A 17,072-nucleotide genomic window follows, 5' to 3' on the forward strand; every position below is an offset into this window, starting at 1 on the left:
ATAACTTAATTGAATATCTTAAAAATTGTATTTTTTTAAAAAAAAAATTGAAGGATTTATTGATCTTGTTCTAAATAGAAATACCATCTAAAATAAAATAAAGAAATAAATAATTTGATAAAAATATAATTAAATCCTTTTTTAATTTAATATATATTTAAATTGACTATATAATGTTGTTTTCTAATTAATTTTACCATATTAAGCATTATTGAATATATTAAAATTTTCCTCATTCCCCCCTCTTTATATCTCACTTTACTTTTTCAAAATAAAAATGTTTTGGAAAAAGAAGTATAGTTACTAACTTGAGTATTGATAGGTTTAGTTGTGTTTTAGTCTCTTCAAGTTGGAACTTAAATTCTCTTTTATTTCCTAAATACACAAATTTTTGTGTAATCTAAACAAAATTTAGTACAATATGGATTTAGTTCTTAAGAATAAAAACAGTTATAAAAATCTATTTTAATCCTCAAATTTAATGTTAGAAATTAAAATCATATCTTTTTCATTTTAAAGCATTAAAATAAACTCTTTAAAATTTGAAGAACCAAAATTAGAATCATATTGTATTAAGATTATTAATACTTGTTATATGAAAAATATACAATAAAGTAAGACATGGCTACAATTTGTTTAGATAAAAAAATTGTACATTAAAATTTAATAACTTCATTAAACCTCAGACAAAATTATAACAATGATATAAACAGCGGTCGATACTTTTGTAATTGTGCTTAAAAGAATTTGCAAATACTTGAAATTTCACTCTAAGAAAATTCATGTAGATCGAATTTTTAAATATTAAGAAAACAAAAGAATAAATACTTTTTAATTTAATATAGGATAGATCATTGATATAAATTGTAATACCATAGTAGACTTTTAACAAAACATATCTCTTAATTTAACCATATTTTCAAATAATGTGAAAGCACTTATGAACTGAAACAAAAAATCTAGGAAAAGATTCTTGTAAATTTCTTTGATGATAAATTCAAGAACATATCTTCCAATCATAATAATGTCTAAGTTGATAAATGCACTCATCTAAGACTCTAAATCCCTTGTAAAATTCTGGATGAATAACCATGCTTCAATGTTCTTGCCTCTAAAATCTCTAATAAGAGTTAGATTTTACCAAATACATTATCACAATAACAATTTAGAGATCCAAGCATTTATATTTTACCATAACAGAATCCAGAGGTTCACTATTTACCATCACTTGGTCTAAAAGTTAACTGTGGTAAGATTTTTTTGTCACAGCTTGTCTGAACACTAAATAGTTTCTGAGCAGAAAGTAGCCGGGAAGCAAAAGATTAGATTTTTCCAGTTTCAGAAAGAATTCTTTCAATCTCTTCAAGGAGACGTTCCTTTTCATCTGCCAAGTCTTCATTCTGCTTCTGAAGATCCTCTATCTGCTTTGTTTGTTCAGAATCCTTCCTGAAAATTTACAGTGTTTGAGTTCAGTATATCAAATTTAACTGCTAAAACGCAATCTTGTGTGAGATATATGCATATGCAGTCAATCCAAGCAAAATTGACTCTGGAATTCCAAAGATAAAATGTGTTTTAAGTCATTGAAATTGACCCAAGTCATAATAAAATCATTGTCAATCAAAATGCATTCGATGTATTGTCCGTTCTAGAGTGTGAGTTCTGTCATAGATTTATAGTTAAAATGAGTATTTGAACTGTTTCCGGCATCGACTTCTAAGCGATGTGAGATTATTTGGCATGGTAGGAGTAGTCTCTGTATTTTTAAAACAATGATTTTTGTTATTGTGTATGGTTCATAATGGTGTATTAAGGCAACAGAAACACATGTTACACTAGACTAACAGTGATTTAATTTTTGTTACCTATTCATGAAGGACAAGTTAAGTTTCAGTGATCGAACTTCCTTCTCAAGGTTTTCACACCGCTTCAAGACAGTTTGCATATCAGAGGGAACTGATGGTGTCAAATTTCTTTCCTTTGCCTCAGCCATTCTGCTTCACAATGTTGTTATCATTAGAATAAGCCTTAAAGAGGTTTAAACTAGAACAATTGTTCTATTACATAAGATGAGACTATCAGTTTATTTCAACATACTTCCTTGAACGCTCCACTCTACGCTTTTTTGTGCTGTCCCCTTTCTCCTCTGCATAATCATGTATAAGAGGGACATAGTCAAATTATGGATGAAGAACAGCTTAAAATAAAGAACTTTCTCTACATTTTTGTCACATTGACAAATAACATAAAATGCTGTGTGACATTCACCAGAAGGTGAAATTTTCAGTGAAGTTAAATCTTTGAACTGATAATTAAAATGTCTACTCTGCAAGATTTTACCAGATAAAGCTACTTGTATAGGTGTTTCATTGAGAGAAAGAGCTGTTAACAAAAAAAACTATTACATTGCTTACTAATAATCTTGAGCTGAGGTTCCTAAAGTTTAGGTCAAAAGCTTCACGTAGGGTCAAGCAATAGAGAGAATCAAAGTTACTATTAGTAGTGAACTTTAAGCCTAATTTAACCTCACAAAATCAACTTACACTCTATTTATGTATTGTAAATTGGTATTATCTCTAGTCGACGACTTTCAACACAACCCCTCACGCCGAGGTATTCTTTAGAGAAAAATAACTACATTTAATATAAAACAAATGGCTACCTGAAACAGCTGATGTTACAGATCCGTATCTTTCTAGACTTTTCCTCTGCACAATTTGGCCAGATTAATTCATATTAAGAAAATGTTAAATCTTTTGGTATAGTAGTCACAATTGAAAAAAAAAGTAAGTTATACCTTCCGGTCATCTTTTATATTATCCATTATCTGTTCTCTGACACCTGCATTTCCAAAGAAAACACAGTGTAATAAAAATAAATGACATGCCTACAAATTTAAATAATCAAGAAAAGATTCATTTTTGACCTTATTTGTTGTGTAAAGGATTTTGATCTAATATGATACTTGTGTGTTAAGTATGATTATATAAGAAAGCTGAAGTGAAGTATGATACTTGATCTAATGCAACTCCATCATCGTGTAATTTTCATACCTTTGACTCTGTTTTGAGTATTTTCTGAACTTCTACTCACTCCCACTTGTTTCCACGAGCTTTCACAAAGATTTTGATTTGAATTACTGGGACCTTCACATGCATCTAAACCAGAAGAGATTACTGGTGCAGCAGCAGAGGATTCGCTTTGAGAAGGTTCACGAGAAACATTTGCAACATATGTTTGGTTTGTCTGGTTTGCAAAACCATCTGAAGCAAAGTAAACTCCAGGATCCTTAATTTGACCAGTAGAGGCTCCTTGCACATTTATTAGCTTTTGATGATTCCAATTTTCTTGTTCTTCACTAAAACCAGTTTGGAAAATTGGTTCTTGAGGACAAAAAAGTCCATTTAAGCCACTATCTCCTGCAGCTTCTTTCTCAACTTGGTTCCATAGTCTCTTGCGTTGCAATGTACCCTTTAGCATACTAACACAAGATGATACTTTATCTGCATTAACCAGTTGATGAGCGTGGAAGGTAGAAGAAGATGAGTTGGATGGAGACATGAATGATCCCTTTTGGCTTGGAAGCTCACACACAGTAATGTAATCAAAACCATTAAAATTTGCAATTTCTTGTTTTGTTGTGTCCACATGTTGAGGGGATATGCTCATTGATTCTATTCCTTGTTTTGTTTGAGCATTTTGCATTTCAGTATACTTCCGCCTGCAAATAAGTGGTTTCAACTTTCTCTCAGACAAATGGTTCAAATTAGCTCACAACAACAATGAAGTAAAAATCTAAAACTTTAGGATCTAATGTATGACTTTGTATGCATGTAACCATAGTTTTTTTTATCAGCGATGTTAGTTGATATACGTATCCGTATCTGACACATATCCGTTTATCGTGTTTTTAATCATTTCTACAAACTTTTCAATATCCATATATCACGTATTGTATCTTTACATCATAGGTCGAGGAAGTTGAACCCACAATCTCTCCCACTCTCCTTTCCAACCCAACCTTATATCACCAAATTGTTACCGAGAGAGTTGAATCCACAATCTCTCCCACCCCTTCCAATTTTTACCACTAAGTCATCCTTATAAAATCCAACGGAGAAACTAATATAGTGCAAGTGCCTCTTGTAAACATGATTTTGAAGAACAGAAGTACAGAGAGTGTGGTAATGGTACCTCAATTCAGAGGACCGGCTTCTTGTTACTCTTTGATCACTAAGAAACCAAGCCTGCATTAATATTTAGACATTGAATGACCATGAAGCTTTGTGAAACTAAAGCTTAAGTAATGAGTTTGGCATATACAAACCTTGGCCAGAAACAGGTCACTGGTAGATTGTAGTTCTCTGTTAACAGGATCTCTGAAAAAAATTGGCAGGTATTGAAAAACTTTCTAAATCATATTATTTCTTGAATTGTTGACAAAGAAATTCACAGTAAAGATAATAAGGAAGAAGCAATAAAGTCCAATGAAATAAAATTGGGTTTGCAAAGATTTCATATGCATAGCAATTTGAGGAAGATACAACAATTACCTGATTTGGAAATTGATGTCACCTGAAACATCATTGGTAAAAACGTTATTTTGCATGTACAATTTGTCATTGTTTCTTCCCTCTGAAGCTACATTAACACGTTGCTCATTAGACACATTATTTGCTAGCTCAGTGGAGATCCTGCAGTTTCAACACAATCACAATTTCAAAACAAAACAAGGATTAGGACTTATGCATCAGGAAATTCGAGTGTTATCACCAAAAAATGCATAATTAAAATTTAAAATTATTGAAGCCATGATTAAATGAAGGATTAACTGGAAAATCACAGTTAATTGCAACTAAATATCTTGATTAACTCTATCATGACAAGCATACCTTTTTTAATTTTGAAATTCACCCAAGTAATACTAACAAAACGTGTTACTTTCATAAACATACTCACCTCTTTGATAATCGACTGTTTAGTCCCATGCTTGATGAATTGTAACCCTGATTTACAAAACAGATATCATCAAAAGAAAGTGTAAGTAGAAATGAAGCATGAAGAAACATAAGGTGAGAAGTATCCAAGTACAAGTTCCCTAGTCAAAAAAATGTCTACATAGAATTACTTCATCATCATCAAGAAACTGATCTTGAATGAAACCCAGAGGAGTGGTAGCTGCTAAATTTTTCATCCTCTCCCAATCATAGTCAACTAGTATATGTGCTCAAATATACATACAAAGAGATATGAAGTTCAGGAATTGTTTAGAAACTTAAACGAAAATATGCATGTCAAGAAAATTTGCTGCTTTGATCTTATGTTCAACAAAACAAGAACATAAACAACAAACATCAAAGTAACATGATCTTGTCTCATTCATAGTGACTTGCCTCTCCATTTGTTAACCAACGTTTGAAGAGCTCTTCACTGTCGGTGCGGAAGCTTTGTGAAACAGTTTTGAATCCCAACATATCCATGGTAGGAACTGGCATACCAATAGGACTCTCCATCACTGTTTTCAGGAACAACTCTTCACTTGTATTCTTGTATAAGCCAGAAAAACCCCTTCCTTCCATTTTCTTCTGCCTCGGGTCAACACTTGAAGCTGCTGAATACTGTTTTCAACTCAAGTTTCGTTGAGCTTTTCAGGTTTCACAACAAAGCTTTCAGCTGAATTCTGTGTCGTATATGATAATACCATCATCCAAAACCAGAGGAATAAATAACCTACTTCGTTTCTCAAACGTTTATATCACTCTCTGAAAATTCAACCCCACAATCCAAGCCTCTAAACTCTGTCAAACTAGAAAATATTACTTTAAAAAGGGAAGAAAAAAACAAAGAGTTGATGAGTGAGTATCCAAACTAACATTACATGCAACACAGGAACAGCTCCCTGCAACAATTAACACGTGAAACTTCATAAAAACAGAAAAACAACCTGTGTTAGGACTCGGTATTTTCTTTGTTCCATGACAAAAAGTTGAATAGTAGATTCTTTTTTCTCACTGATTAAACAAATATCAGAACAGTGGCATCGAACAGTGAAAAATAAATTCTGTGAAGATTCTTTGCAGCACTGGTTTGTCTCTTGTGTGCAACCAAAGTGAAAATGTTGCGGCGGTAAATGAAGCCTTGAATGGTTAGAAACCGCGTGGAAGTTTAATGGGCAGGTTTAAAAGTAAGAAAAGTTTTTAGCTTTTGAAAGAAGCAAAGAGAATCGTTACATTAAAATAATGAGGGTTTGGTCATCTTAAGCACTAAACAAATGCCGCAGGTGGTGCAATTGGAAGAGGTTAGTGTGAAAGGAACGTTGAGGAATATTCAATGGATTTTCTGGTTTTAAAATTGGAAGCTGTTGAGATGGCGCTTTCATTGTTGGCTAAGCAACGCAGCAACGTTCTTTCAACTCTCTTCATAGGATGTGAAAATCATTCCTCAGTGCTGGTTACATGCTAAACATTAAATTCCATCATGTCTCATGAATAGTTTCAGACAAACATTTACATTTCAAGTTTTATATTTATTGGAAATTCAAGTGAATAAGTCTCATATCAAGTAAAATTAAAAAAGTTATATACGAGAATGAAGAGCATTGCTTTAAAGTGACAACTAAAATTCATTTCATGTTTTTAAACTTTGTTTCTCGTCCAGCCATCAGGTGATTCATCTAAAAATCCTAAGTTTAAACTTAGAAGCCAGTTTCACCGTATTCATCCAAGTGAGGCCACATGAACTCGCTAAATTTGAATATTATTATGGTACACCTTGAGAATAATAATATAATTATCTTAATGATATTATCTCATCATATTTTAAAATAAAAATTTTCAAATACATTTATGTTTTTATCCTTAAGTAATTCAAAAGTAATTTAAAAATAATATTATTTTTAATACACTAAATATATTTTTACTAGTAATTTAAATGATAAAATGCATAAATTTTATTGTGTAATATAAAATTATATGTATTCACATAAATAATATTTTATAAGCAGAAAAATATAATTATTTAACAAAAGTAATACAGAAATTATTACTTGTAATATATTAAAAACTAAACACTTGTAAATGTAATTATCTCAATAATGAAGAATAGTAAATACGTCACTTAATCAAATTATGCAAAAAAAAAAAAAATCTCGTCATCGTAATTTAAAGCATTGTTTGTTACCTTAATTATTACACTTAATATTTTTTATTTTTAATGTTAAACCTACTATAATTAAAAAGGTAAGAACTAAAGAAAAAACAAGTAGGAAAATATTAAAAATATCAAAGTACAACTTTTTTACAAGAATTAAAACTAAACTGTTCTAAATATAATTTTTATCATTGTGCACCCTAAATTTAAATACAATATCACTCCTAAAAATAATTGCCTCACACCATCTTTCAATTGTATTTGTGTATTAATTCCTGAGTCTCCATCAAGTTCCATTATTGAGATCGCTGACACAGTTTGTCTGTAATCTCTATGACAAAAAAAGTCAATAAAAATAATGTCATTTAGTGCTTCTTTTTTATTAATATCTTTTGGCTTCATTATTTCGTGTTCTCACTAAATTGGTCTGACTTTGATTCCTTTCTTAAATTTAATTAATAATGCTTTCGTAATACCATTTTTGTAATTGATTTTTTCTATCAATCTTTTGCGTCACTCATTTCTTCTCCCTACAATTAGTTTCCTCATCTGAAATTGTTTGATTGCTATGTACATCCTATTTAAACTTTTGAACATAAAACTTATGCAATAGAAACGTCATGAGTAACATTGTGAAACATTTGAATTTGATATCACATTAACTAGTTTGTTTTTACATTATTAATTACATGTTACCCTAGTTTGTTTTTTCACGAAACATATTAGACTTGAGTTTCATCCCTCTCTCAAATACAAAATCTCTTCATATTTAATGTTTTACAGTATGCAAACATTTTATGTATGAAAACAATTTATGAGTATTCATAATAATCCTGATAGGTTAAAGAGTGGGAGAATATAAAGTAGACATCCTGCATAAATTCGCATTTAGAAGAAAAAATTCTCATATCAATAATTTTGTGATTTTATTTTCAGAAAAAAAAAAACACATAAAGTTATTTGATGATTATTTTTAGTTCATTCACGTGTGATTCTCAATCGACCATTTTGTAAAATGTGACGAAGGATAAAGAGTGCACCATTAATTTGATTTATAACTTATGATAAATAAAGGAAATCTTTTGACTCACTCACATTAACATCAATGTTGGTAACATTTTCTAATTAGTTGAAGATAACATTTTGGTCAACTTCAACTTCATTCAGACCAATTACTTGTACTTTATGTTTTGTTATGTTTTGTTATATATAGAGAGAGTATATGAATAAAATAAAATAACAAGTTTCAACGGTAATATATCTCTTATATCTATCATATATATTATATCTCTCATATTTTTCACCATCCCTCCAAAATCTCAACACTCATAATATTTCATATTATAATTATATGACCCATAATATTTCATATTGAATATGACTCCTAAAATTTCATAAGTCTACATCAAACTTTCAAAATTAAAATACGGACTTAAGCGAATGTTTATTGTATATACTTTACTTTTATATTTAGAAAAAAAAAATTAAAAAAACTTATAATGAAAAATTTGTTGTTGTTGATTAAGTCATTATATTGAAAGTTACACAATATAATAGTAATTATAATTGTTGTTATTGAAAGAATATTATATATAAGAGAGTGATGCATCAATTATGGAAATATAGATATATATTACCATTAACAAGCAATTATATGAGCAGCAGCCTGGGTGCTTGCAACATCAATTTTGGTTACGTAATTGAAGAACAAAAACAAGAGAACATGGTTAAGCACTTTGCAGGCAAATTAATCAATATGCTACTTGCACCATCCTTCATAGCTAATGACAACAACTCTTCAAATAAATATTCCCTTCAAAACAAAAATGCGCTTTTAGTTTTCATATTGGTCAATGATCCTATTTTTCTTATCGATAACTTCAATTTTTCTTTCAATGTATAAACACCTTTTACTTTATTTAGAAGTTTATACTATACATAGTTTGTAAACATAACATTGACCTAATTATACTTTTAACCAATGATACATTTGATTGAAAACTTTTAACATAGATATATTATTTTTAGATGAGCTGGTCACCCAGATGAATCATAATTCTTATATCGAAATAAATATTTTGAAGAAGGGTTTATTAATTTTTGGATTTTATTTTTATATAATTCTCAAAAAATTTATTTTATTTTTAGCTAGTGTGAATCAATATTCAGAAGGAAGAGAATTGAAGATAGAAAATGGAATATATTTTGTATCGTGCAGGCATAATGAGTGGAAGAAAAATGGAGAGACTCTGATTGTGAATAATATAATGGTGTGAAGTTTGAATATGAAAGTCAAAGTATGGAACGGCATCATAAGGAGAGGGAACATTCGGTTCATCCGGCAGAAGTTACCTAATTTTCGAGCAAAAGAAGACAAAGCTGCTCTTTTTGCCTTTGAAATTGTGACAGCCACTGATACTAATTGGTCATCATTAATTATTTGGGTAATCACCAATTAGTACTAATTACGGGCTCCACTCTCATCAGTCGGCACCGTTTTGTTTCATTGGTCACGAAGGTTGACCTACACACCAGTATCTATCATCATTCACACTTTCTTTTTGTGGTTTTTGTTTTATATTATAATGTCTAAAATATCACTCTTCATAATTAATGTTAATGTTTGTTGAAAATTTTGTCTAATTACTTCATTAGATTTTTATTTTCTTTTAATCATATTTTTTTCTATTCACAAACACTTGTATAACTTTATGTTTAAATAAACCTTTTTGAAGTATTTTTTTCTAGGAAAGAAAATGTTTCGCTTAATTCTTTATTTATTGTTTTGGGAAATTTCAAAATAAACATTATCTCACATTCATGAAATACATTACAAAGGTTGATTTCATTAAAAAAAATAAATGCGATCAAAAATAAAAATCTTTTGGAACTATAAGATTGTTTTAATAGTAAAGATCAGAATGAAAGACATAGAGGTTGTGGATTCAACTCTTCCACTAATATTTGAGAGATATAAAAATTAGTTTGATAGATTTGAAAGGAAGTATGCAAAAATTGTGAATTCAACTTCTTCCATCAACAAAATACTAAAAATTAATATTTATTTTGTTTCAAATCCGAAAATAAAATATAAACACAAGAAGACTTAGATTTTGATTTCAATTATATGGTGCTTTGTTCAGTGTAATCGTTAAGTGTCCCTAGTCAATTTGATTTTCCAAAAAACAAGGGTGAAACACTAAGTGGTAGTTTTTGGGACGTTTACGTAGTTTGGTCTATTAGAACAAATTTAGTAACTGATGATATTTTTAAATTTAGTTTTTATTTATCTTAACCATTAGCAAAATTCAAACTAAATTAACAGAATTGAAATTTCATTAATTGTTAATATTATTGTCAGCGGGAGAGAGTGGTCACAACACACTCATACCCACATTGCATCCCCAGCTAAAATAGAGCCTATACAACGCAAAAGTTCTAATTGATTGGCTATACAATGCAATGCAACTTTGAAGGGTTTGATTAAAAATTCAGTGATGGATAATATTTTGCGCATCTTATATATTATGACGTACCCATTATGCAAGAATATTCTGCTAATTATAATAATTACAAAAGTTAGAAGATTAATTCCTACATTTAGATATTCCGTGAGAAAAATAGAGAGAATACTTAACGAAGGTAAGGAACTTGGTTGCCGTAAAATCTGCTACAAATTAATTTTTATAAGAAAAAATGATAGTCAGTGACTTAACGAAGAAACAATCGAACTAATGATAACCAACAAAATTCTCCATAGCTGAACAATAATTTTTCACTCACCCACACAAAAAGAAATTAAAAATGCAAGACACATATTAGACAATCCTACACTTTTCAGGGTTTGTTACAGCATCCTCAAGCTTCACCCAAAATGTTGTATACTGCTATCACCGTAACATTGAATTCAAGAATAGCTAGTATATCTCATCATCAGGAATTTCTGGGTTTAGGAATTTCCTGGGGTCTTTGCTTATCTCTTCGTAGTTTAGTGTTGATTTCACCCTTTCTGGCACTGGCATGAGAGGGATAATTCTATCTCTGTCGATTACACCATCAATAATTCCATACTCAACTGCTTCAATTGGAGACATATATTTATCCCTATCAATATCTTTCTGTACTTGCTCAAATGAGCGTCCAGTGAAACCTGATATAATTCTTGTGATATTATTCTTGTTGTGCATAACTTCTTTAGCCTGAATTTCTACATCTATAGCTTGTCCACTAGCACCTCCAAGAGGTTGATGAATCATAATTCGTGTATTTGGCATAGCAAAGCGCTTGCCTTTGGTGCCACCACCCAGGATAACAGAAGCTGTTGATGCTGAAATTCCAAGTGCAATTGTGGAAACATCGGCCCTCACAAGCTGTACGGCGTCGTAGATAGCCATTGTAGCACTATATTGAAAACAAGCAGAGAAAAAGGATTAAGCCATCAAACAGAACTAGAATTTGCAATGAGAAATCTGCCATACAGAGAAGATTGATATTCAATAATTTAACAAAAGAAATCCAACAAATGCTACAAAACTCTAAGGAAATCTATATTCTGTACAAACGATGCTATAAAACTCTAAGGAAATCTATATTCTATACAGACTTCCAATTCATTCTCGTAGCCTCCTAACATCATAAGGGACCAATTTGTCAACCCAATATGAAAGGAACCTAATGGTTCGATCAGCATTACTAGGATTGTGTTTGTTTCAGTTTCTAGACCCCTAGCATCTGCATAGGAACATGTGCAGATTGAAAAACAAACATCGACTTAGCCAGCCCAAAAGAATAGGAAAAACATAAAGAACAACAAGCTCTTGTCAAACTTGAAATTAAAGAAAATACAAGTCCTTCTGACATGGCCTTAGTTCTTATTAGTACTGGAATGGAGAAAGACAAGTGTATGAAAGCAAAAGTAACCAAATTAAAGGAATAGCTGAAGAGGAAATCTTCACCAAAGTGAAGGTCTCGATTCTCTTTGCACATATACCAAAGCCACTCCTTTGTACTAAGAGGTGTCAATATAAATATGTCCTTGAAAAATCCAGCATTCCTCTCCAACAATAGGCACCACGTAATAAATAATAGAAAACATAGCACAGCCTAACTGCCTTGCCCAAATCATTTGCAGCAAAAGATCTAGATCTCTACATCCTAACATTTCCTTAAACTGAAATTTTTTAAAAGATCAGAGATTTGAATATTTCATAGCACGTTGCTTAGATGCTGGTGGGGTTTGATCACAGGTTAAGTCCATGACTACATCAAAACAAGATAGAGCATGGTGCAATTAATATACCAGCACAGGAGAGAAAAGCTTCCCCTTTCATCAAACTACAATGAGATAATGTGAAAACGGGACATAAAGGAAGAGGTTATCTGTTTTTTCCCTGAAACAAAAATGACCACCTAACAGTTTGAAGTCCCTAAAGCACATCAACTTGTAAAAAGTAGAAAAGTTAGATCAATGAGTATAATGCAAATCAAATAAAAATTGAAAAAACAAAGGGATAAAATAGTATCAGATATTGGTGCTAGGATTGGCTACATATACTCTTCATAGTCATAAGGGATTTGTAATTCGATGACCAAACTCATGGTTGAAACCTGATCATTGTCTGCACACCCCAATCTTTGTCTTGTTCTCCATATGTAATAGAATTCTTTGTCATATACCTCAAATCAAACAAAGTCGGATCTCCATAAAATCTAAGTAGTTTTACTCTTTTTACGAGTTTTACTTTACTGGTTCAATTTATGTTAAATTACACAGTAGCACGGCAGAATCTAAACTACACTATTAGAAATCAAGAACCCGATGTCATAGGCAAACAGATACATGCATGTGTGTGAAGGACAACCTTATGAGAGAAGTGAAAAAAAACTAGATTACTAGATTACCATAACAAACAAGACCAAAATACCAAGTCATGAAACGTTATAAAATGGTTGTAAGCCATTATTAGAACCAATCTCTTATATCTGAGTGTACAAAAACCGAGTATAACTTAAATAAATCCGGTACACCTTAAACCATGTTTAGTCTCACTTAAAAAAGGTGACGATTTAGAAATTATAGATGAACATATCAATTGAAAACTAACACATAAGGCAAAGGAACCTAAAAGTTTATAGTCGGGAACAATATGTCCTCCTAAAACAGCAAACTCAAAAGGCAAAAGTAACAACTAAGCAAAACTCCTCAAACAGAAAGTAGGACAAAATTTGCAATGACAACTAAACTAGAGGAATAATAATATCATAAACATCTGAAGACCATTCAATAGCCTTAACTGAGTAATATAAACTGCAGGTAGGAAAATAAAAGGTCTTCACCGTCAACAGCCCAGTGAAGGGTTTACATATGCCAAAATAATCTATCAGAAAACCAATAAGAAAAATACATAAAGCTCATCCCAAATTAAACATAGAACTCCCTTGTTCAATCAGGCAAGCCTGTTCATATTTTATGTTAAATTCATTCAAACCAAACTTCAACTATTAGCCGTTTCATCAATTAAACATTCCGTTACCAGCAACAAAAACTACAAACAATAATTAAACACGCAATACCATTTTGGTTCCTCAAAGTAATGTTCGAGATACTATCAGACATTAAATTAAAAACTCCCCTTAGGCAATCATTTCCAAACAATAATTTGTCAAGTCGCGAAGGGTTAGCCTCTTCCTCTTCCCTAAGACTTAACTCGGCTCTTAAGGGTTGGCATCTATCCCCAATTCTCCATATCAAGTTTTTTCCAGAAAAATCAATTAAATGAAAAAGAAAAGTGTTTAAGTTCCTACGCTTTGAACTTCCACGCCTAATCCAGACACTTTACATACACATTTGCATCATCATTCTGAAAAATAACAAAACCCGATAATGAAAACCTCATCTAACCTGAGAGAACCCCCAGTGGAATTAATGAACAGCTTTATATCCTTAGTGGGGTCTTGAGCGTCCAACAGCAGCAATTGACTCATAACAGCATCAGCCACAAAGTCATCGATGCTACTCCCAAGGAATACGATTCTCTCCCTCAGCAACAACCCCATCACGTCGCCATCCGCCCCTCTCGCGGCCGTCGCCGGTGTCTGCGGCGCGGATAGCTGGAAAGACAGACTGGGGTTTGGAGATTCGGACCCAATGTTTAGGCTTTTAGAGGGAATCGGCGATGCCGATACGACGCTTCGTGGTGGGGTTTTAATGGGTTTGGAAAAGCGCGAAAGGGAGAAAGAGGGTTTTGGGGCGAAAGAGGAAATGTGAGGCTTAGGGTTTTGAGAAAGGGTGCGAAGGGAAGGTGAAGGGTGAGAGGGAGAAATTGAGAGCAAATCCATGGTGCCAAGAATGAAAGAGTGTTGGAGAAATGCAGAGGGAAAAGTCTCAGAAAGTGGTGGCTACTTCCTTGGTTAGATAACACAATTTTATTTTATTTTTTTTATTTTCGCATGGTTTGCTTTTGAAATATTAATATTTTTTAAATTCAATTTATTTTTTTTTTGTTGAAAAGGAAGTTTATTTAATGTTTAATCCATATTCAAAATAAATTTTACTTATCACGAAAACTTAGTTTAAAATATCGTAGTTTTCTTCGTACTTATATAAAATTTTTATTAAACCTTTATATTTTGATTATCTTAGTTAGATATTTATTAATGTGTAATAAATAAGTCACTTTTGGTGGTAAGGTACTAACACCATTAAATATTTTTTTAATTCTTTTTCTAATTTTTTAACTTTTATTTTACTTTTTTATCTTTTGTCATTTTTCTGAATCTTAATTTGATTATTGGATTTATATTTTTATTTGATTCATTTTAATCTTTCACAAAATTAAACAATTTTATCATTTTTTAAATTGAGATCAAAATTTAATTTTTACATAAAATATTATAATAATGTTTTATTAAAATTAATATTTTTATTAAATATTTTTAATAATATTAACTTTATTTAAATTTAAATTTTATATTGAATTTTATTTAAATTTTGTTTTAAAATTTGAAATATATTTATTTTATTTTGTTATAAAATTGTTTTAAAATTTATATATGAATTTATAAAATTGTTATTTTAAAATGAATTTTAACATTGGTATTAAAACTTTTGATATATAATGTTGTACAAATATTTAAAATACAAATATGTAAATTTATATAAATATATATATATAATTATTTAAAATATAAATTCAAATACAAAAATAATATAAAATTTGATGTAATAAATTATCAGCGCAAATATATTTAAAATTAAAAAAAATAAAGTTTAATGTATAACATAAATTTAAATAAATTTAATTTTATTAAAAATATTTAATAAAAATATTAATTTGATTAAAAATACTTGTACAATATTTATATAAAAATTCAATTTTATTTTAATTTGAAGAGAGACAAAATTGTTCGATTCAAATGAAATTTTGATTAAATCAAATCAAAATAATAAATATAATGATCAAATTAAAATCTAAATAATAATATAACATAAAACAATATTGATTTAATATGTGGCAAAATAATTTTTTAAAATAAATAAATAAACCACGAATAAATATATGACATAAATTTAATAACTTTGATCCGATTTAATTATGCAACTGTTAAATATGATGTATTCAGTCTTTTTAATTGTGCTAAGTGTAATAATTAATAAAATAAAAGTTTTATGATTCTACATAATTGAACTGTTTCTTTATTATGATAATTATTAAATTAACTAATTTTTTAATTATATTAATTATTTTCTTGTGTTTTACTGGTATAATATAATAAAAATGTATATTGGAAGTTCCACATCTTACTAATTCACACTATATAAATAGATCTTCATCTTACAAGTTGATTTTGTAAAATTAAATTAAACCTAAAATTTATTTTTAACATAATATTATAGTCAAATTAAAGTCTATCTTAAACGAATTATTTTTTACTATAAAGTAATGCACGTCTTTCTTATTTATTCTTATCGAAGGTAATTTTTCCAAAAAAAAAAAAAATACTTTCCGCTATATATTGCAATATATTATCTTATCTTATTTCATTATTTATCTCCTACTTCCTCTCTTCTTTGCTATTTCCCTCTCTTTTTTCATTTTTTTCGCTTCCGCTTTTAATTTAATAATGAGTTTCTTCTGCATATAAAACAAATATTTATGTGCAGGCTATTTATTTCCACGTATCGATAATAATTAATTTATTTACATTTCATGTAAATGAAACGTCATGAATTATTTTAAATTTAATGTGTAACGGTCTAAAATATAATTAAGAATAGAAGTGTTTTATTTTAGATAAAATTATGTTTGAATATTATATTATTAAAAATTGGTTGTTTGAGTTTTATTTTAAAAATATTATCCTTTATATATATTTTTTATTTTTCTAATATATTCTAAAAAAAAAATAGGTTTGTTTCTTGTTTTTAAGAATCTATCACGGGTAACCTAATGTACAGTATAAAAATTTCTCTCTTTTTGTGAGTAAAATTTGAAAGTTTTGTATGGACAAGAAGATGATGCTTCCATGCAATTCAATTAGGATCAAGATGAATATTTGTTTATTTAAAATCTTATCGTTGACGTAAATTTATTTTTGTGTAAGTATTATATCATATGAGTGATAGTTCAGTGATGTTTAGTTTGAATTAAAGTAAGGGAAATTAATTCAACTTATGATAGTATCACAACAAGATAGATAATTTGATTGTTAAAGTGAATTGTTCTCTAAATATTTCGTTTATGCAAGTTTCATGTGTTTGATTTAAATATATGTTTGAATTGAATGTGGTGTGTTAAGTAATTTGGTAACTAATTTATATTCAGCTGGATTAAAATGGATTTAGCTTTGTATTATTTTAACTATATATATATATATATATATATATATATATATATATATATATATATATATATATATATATA

The 17,072-nt window shown here is 29.6% G+C and overlaps 2 protein-coding genes across 4 annotated transcripts; both read right to left on the reverse strand.

Moving 5' to 3' along the window:
- Window positions 1-1,180: 1,180 nt before the first annotated feature.
- Window positions 1,181-6,254, reverse strand: LOC114173424 (protein CYCLOPS-like). 3 transcript variants are annotated; one of them, XM_028057810.2, is made up of 12 exons: window positions 5,945-6,254; window positions 5,394-5,798; window positions 4,960-5,006; window positions 4,554-4,694; window positions 4,328-4,379; window positions 4,195-4,247; window positions 3,054-3,721; window positions 2,798-2,841; window positions 2,663-2,708; window positions 2,098-2,146; window positions 1,866-1,997; window positions 1,181-1,446 (listed from the first exon to the last, which is right to left on the reverse strand). In XM_028057810.2, the coding sequence occupies exons 2-12, from the start codon at window positions 5,577-5,579 to the stop codon at window positions 1,323-1,325; spliced, it is 1,542 nt and encodes a 513-aa protein (XP_027913611.2). In that variant the 5' UTR covers window positions 5,580-5,798; window positions 5,945-6,254; the 3' UTR covers window positions 1,181-1,322. The 3 variants fall into 3 exon arrangements, with proteins under 3 accessions (XP_027913611.2, XP_027913610.2, XP_027913612.2); XM_028057809.2 differs by having other exon boundaries at window positions 5,394-5,819; XM_028057811.2 differs by having other exon boundaries at window positions 1,866-1,994; window positions 5,394-6,246.
- A 4,606-nt stretch (window positions 6,255-10,860) lies between these two features.
- On the reverse strand, window positions 10,861-14,563 carry CLPP4 (CLP protease P4). Its single transcript, XM_028057821.2, has 2 exons — window positions 14,051-14,563; window positions 10,861-11,550 (listed from the first exon to the last, which is right to left on the reverse strand). Exons 1-2 carry the CDS (start codon window positions 14,485-14,487, stop codon window positions 11,067-11,069), a joined length of 921 nt encoding a protein of 306 aa, XP_027913622.2. The 5' UTR covers window positions 14,488-14,563; the 3' UTR covers window positions 10,861-11,066.
- Between the last annotated feature and the right edge of the window lie 2,509 nt (window positions 14,564-17,072).

This window comes from Vigna unguiculata, chromosome 2 (genome assembly GCF_037176805.1).
Source record: "Vigna unguiculata cultivar grain cowpea cultivar isolate G323 ecotype 2 chromosome 2, ASM3717680v1, whole genome shotgun sequence".
Taxonomy (NCBI): domain Eukaryota; kingdom Viridiplantae; phylum Streptophyta; class Magnoliopsida; order Fabales; family Fabaceae; genus Vigna; species Vigna unguiculata.

Excerpts from the sequence above, each read along its gene's own strand:
- CLPP4 (XM_028057821.2), bottom strand. The coding sequence starts at position 14,487 with ATGGATTTGCTCTCAATTTCTCCCTCTCACCCTTCACCTTCCCTTCGC. Across the intron at positions 11,551-14,050 it reads TCCACTGGGGGTTCTCTCAG|TGCTACAATGGCTATCTACG; the intron begins GTTAGATGAGGT and ends TTTTCAATATAG.
- LOC114173424 (XM_028057810.2), bottom strand. The coding sequence starts at position 5,579 with ATGGAAGGAAGGGGTTTTTCTGGCTTATACAAGAATACAAGTGAAGAG. Across the intron at positions 4,380-4,553 it reads GACATCAATTTCCAAATCAG|AGATCCTGTTAACAGAGAAC; the intron begins GTAATTGTTGTA and ends AATTTTTTTCAG. Across the intron at positions 2,842-3,053 it reads TACTCAAAACAGAGTCAAAG|GTGTCAGAGAACAGATAATG; the intron begins GTATGAAAATTA and ends TTGGAAATGCAG.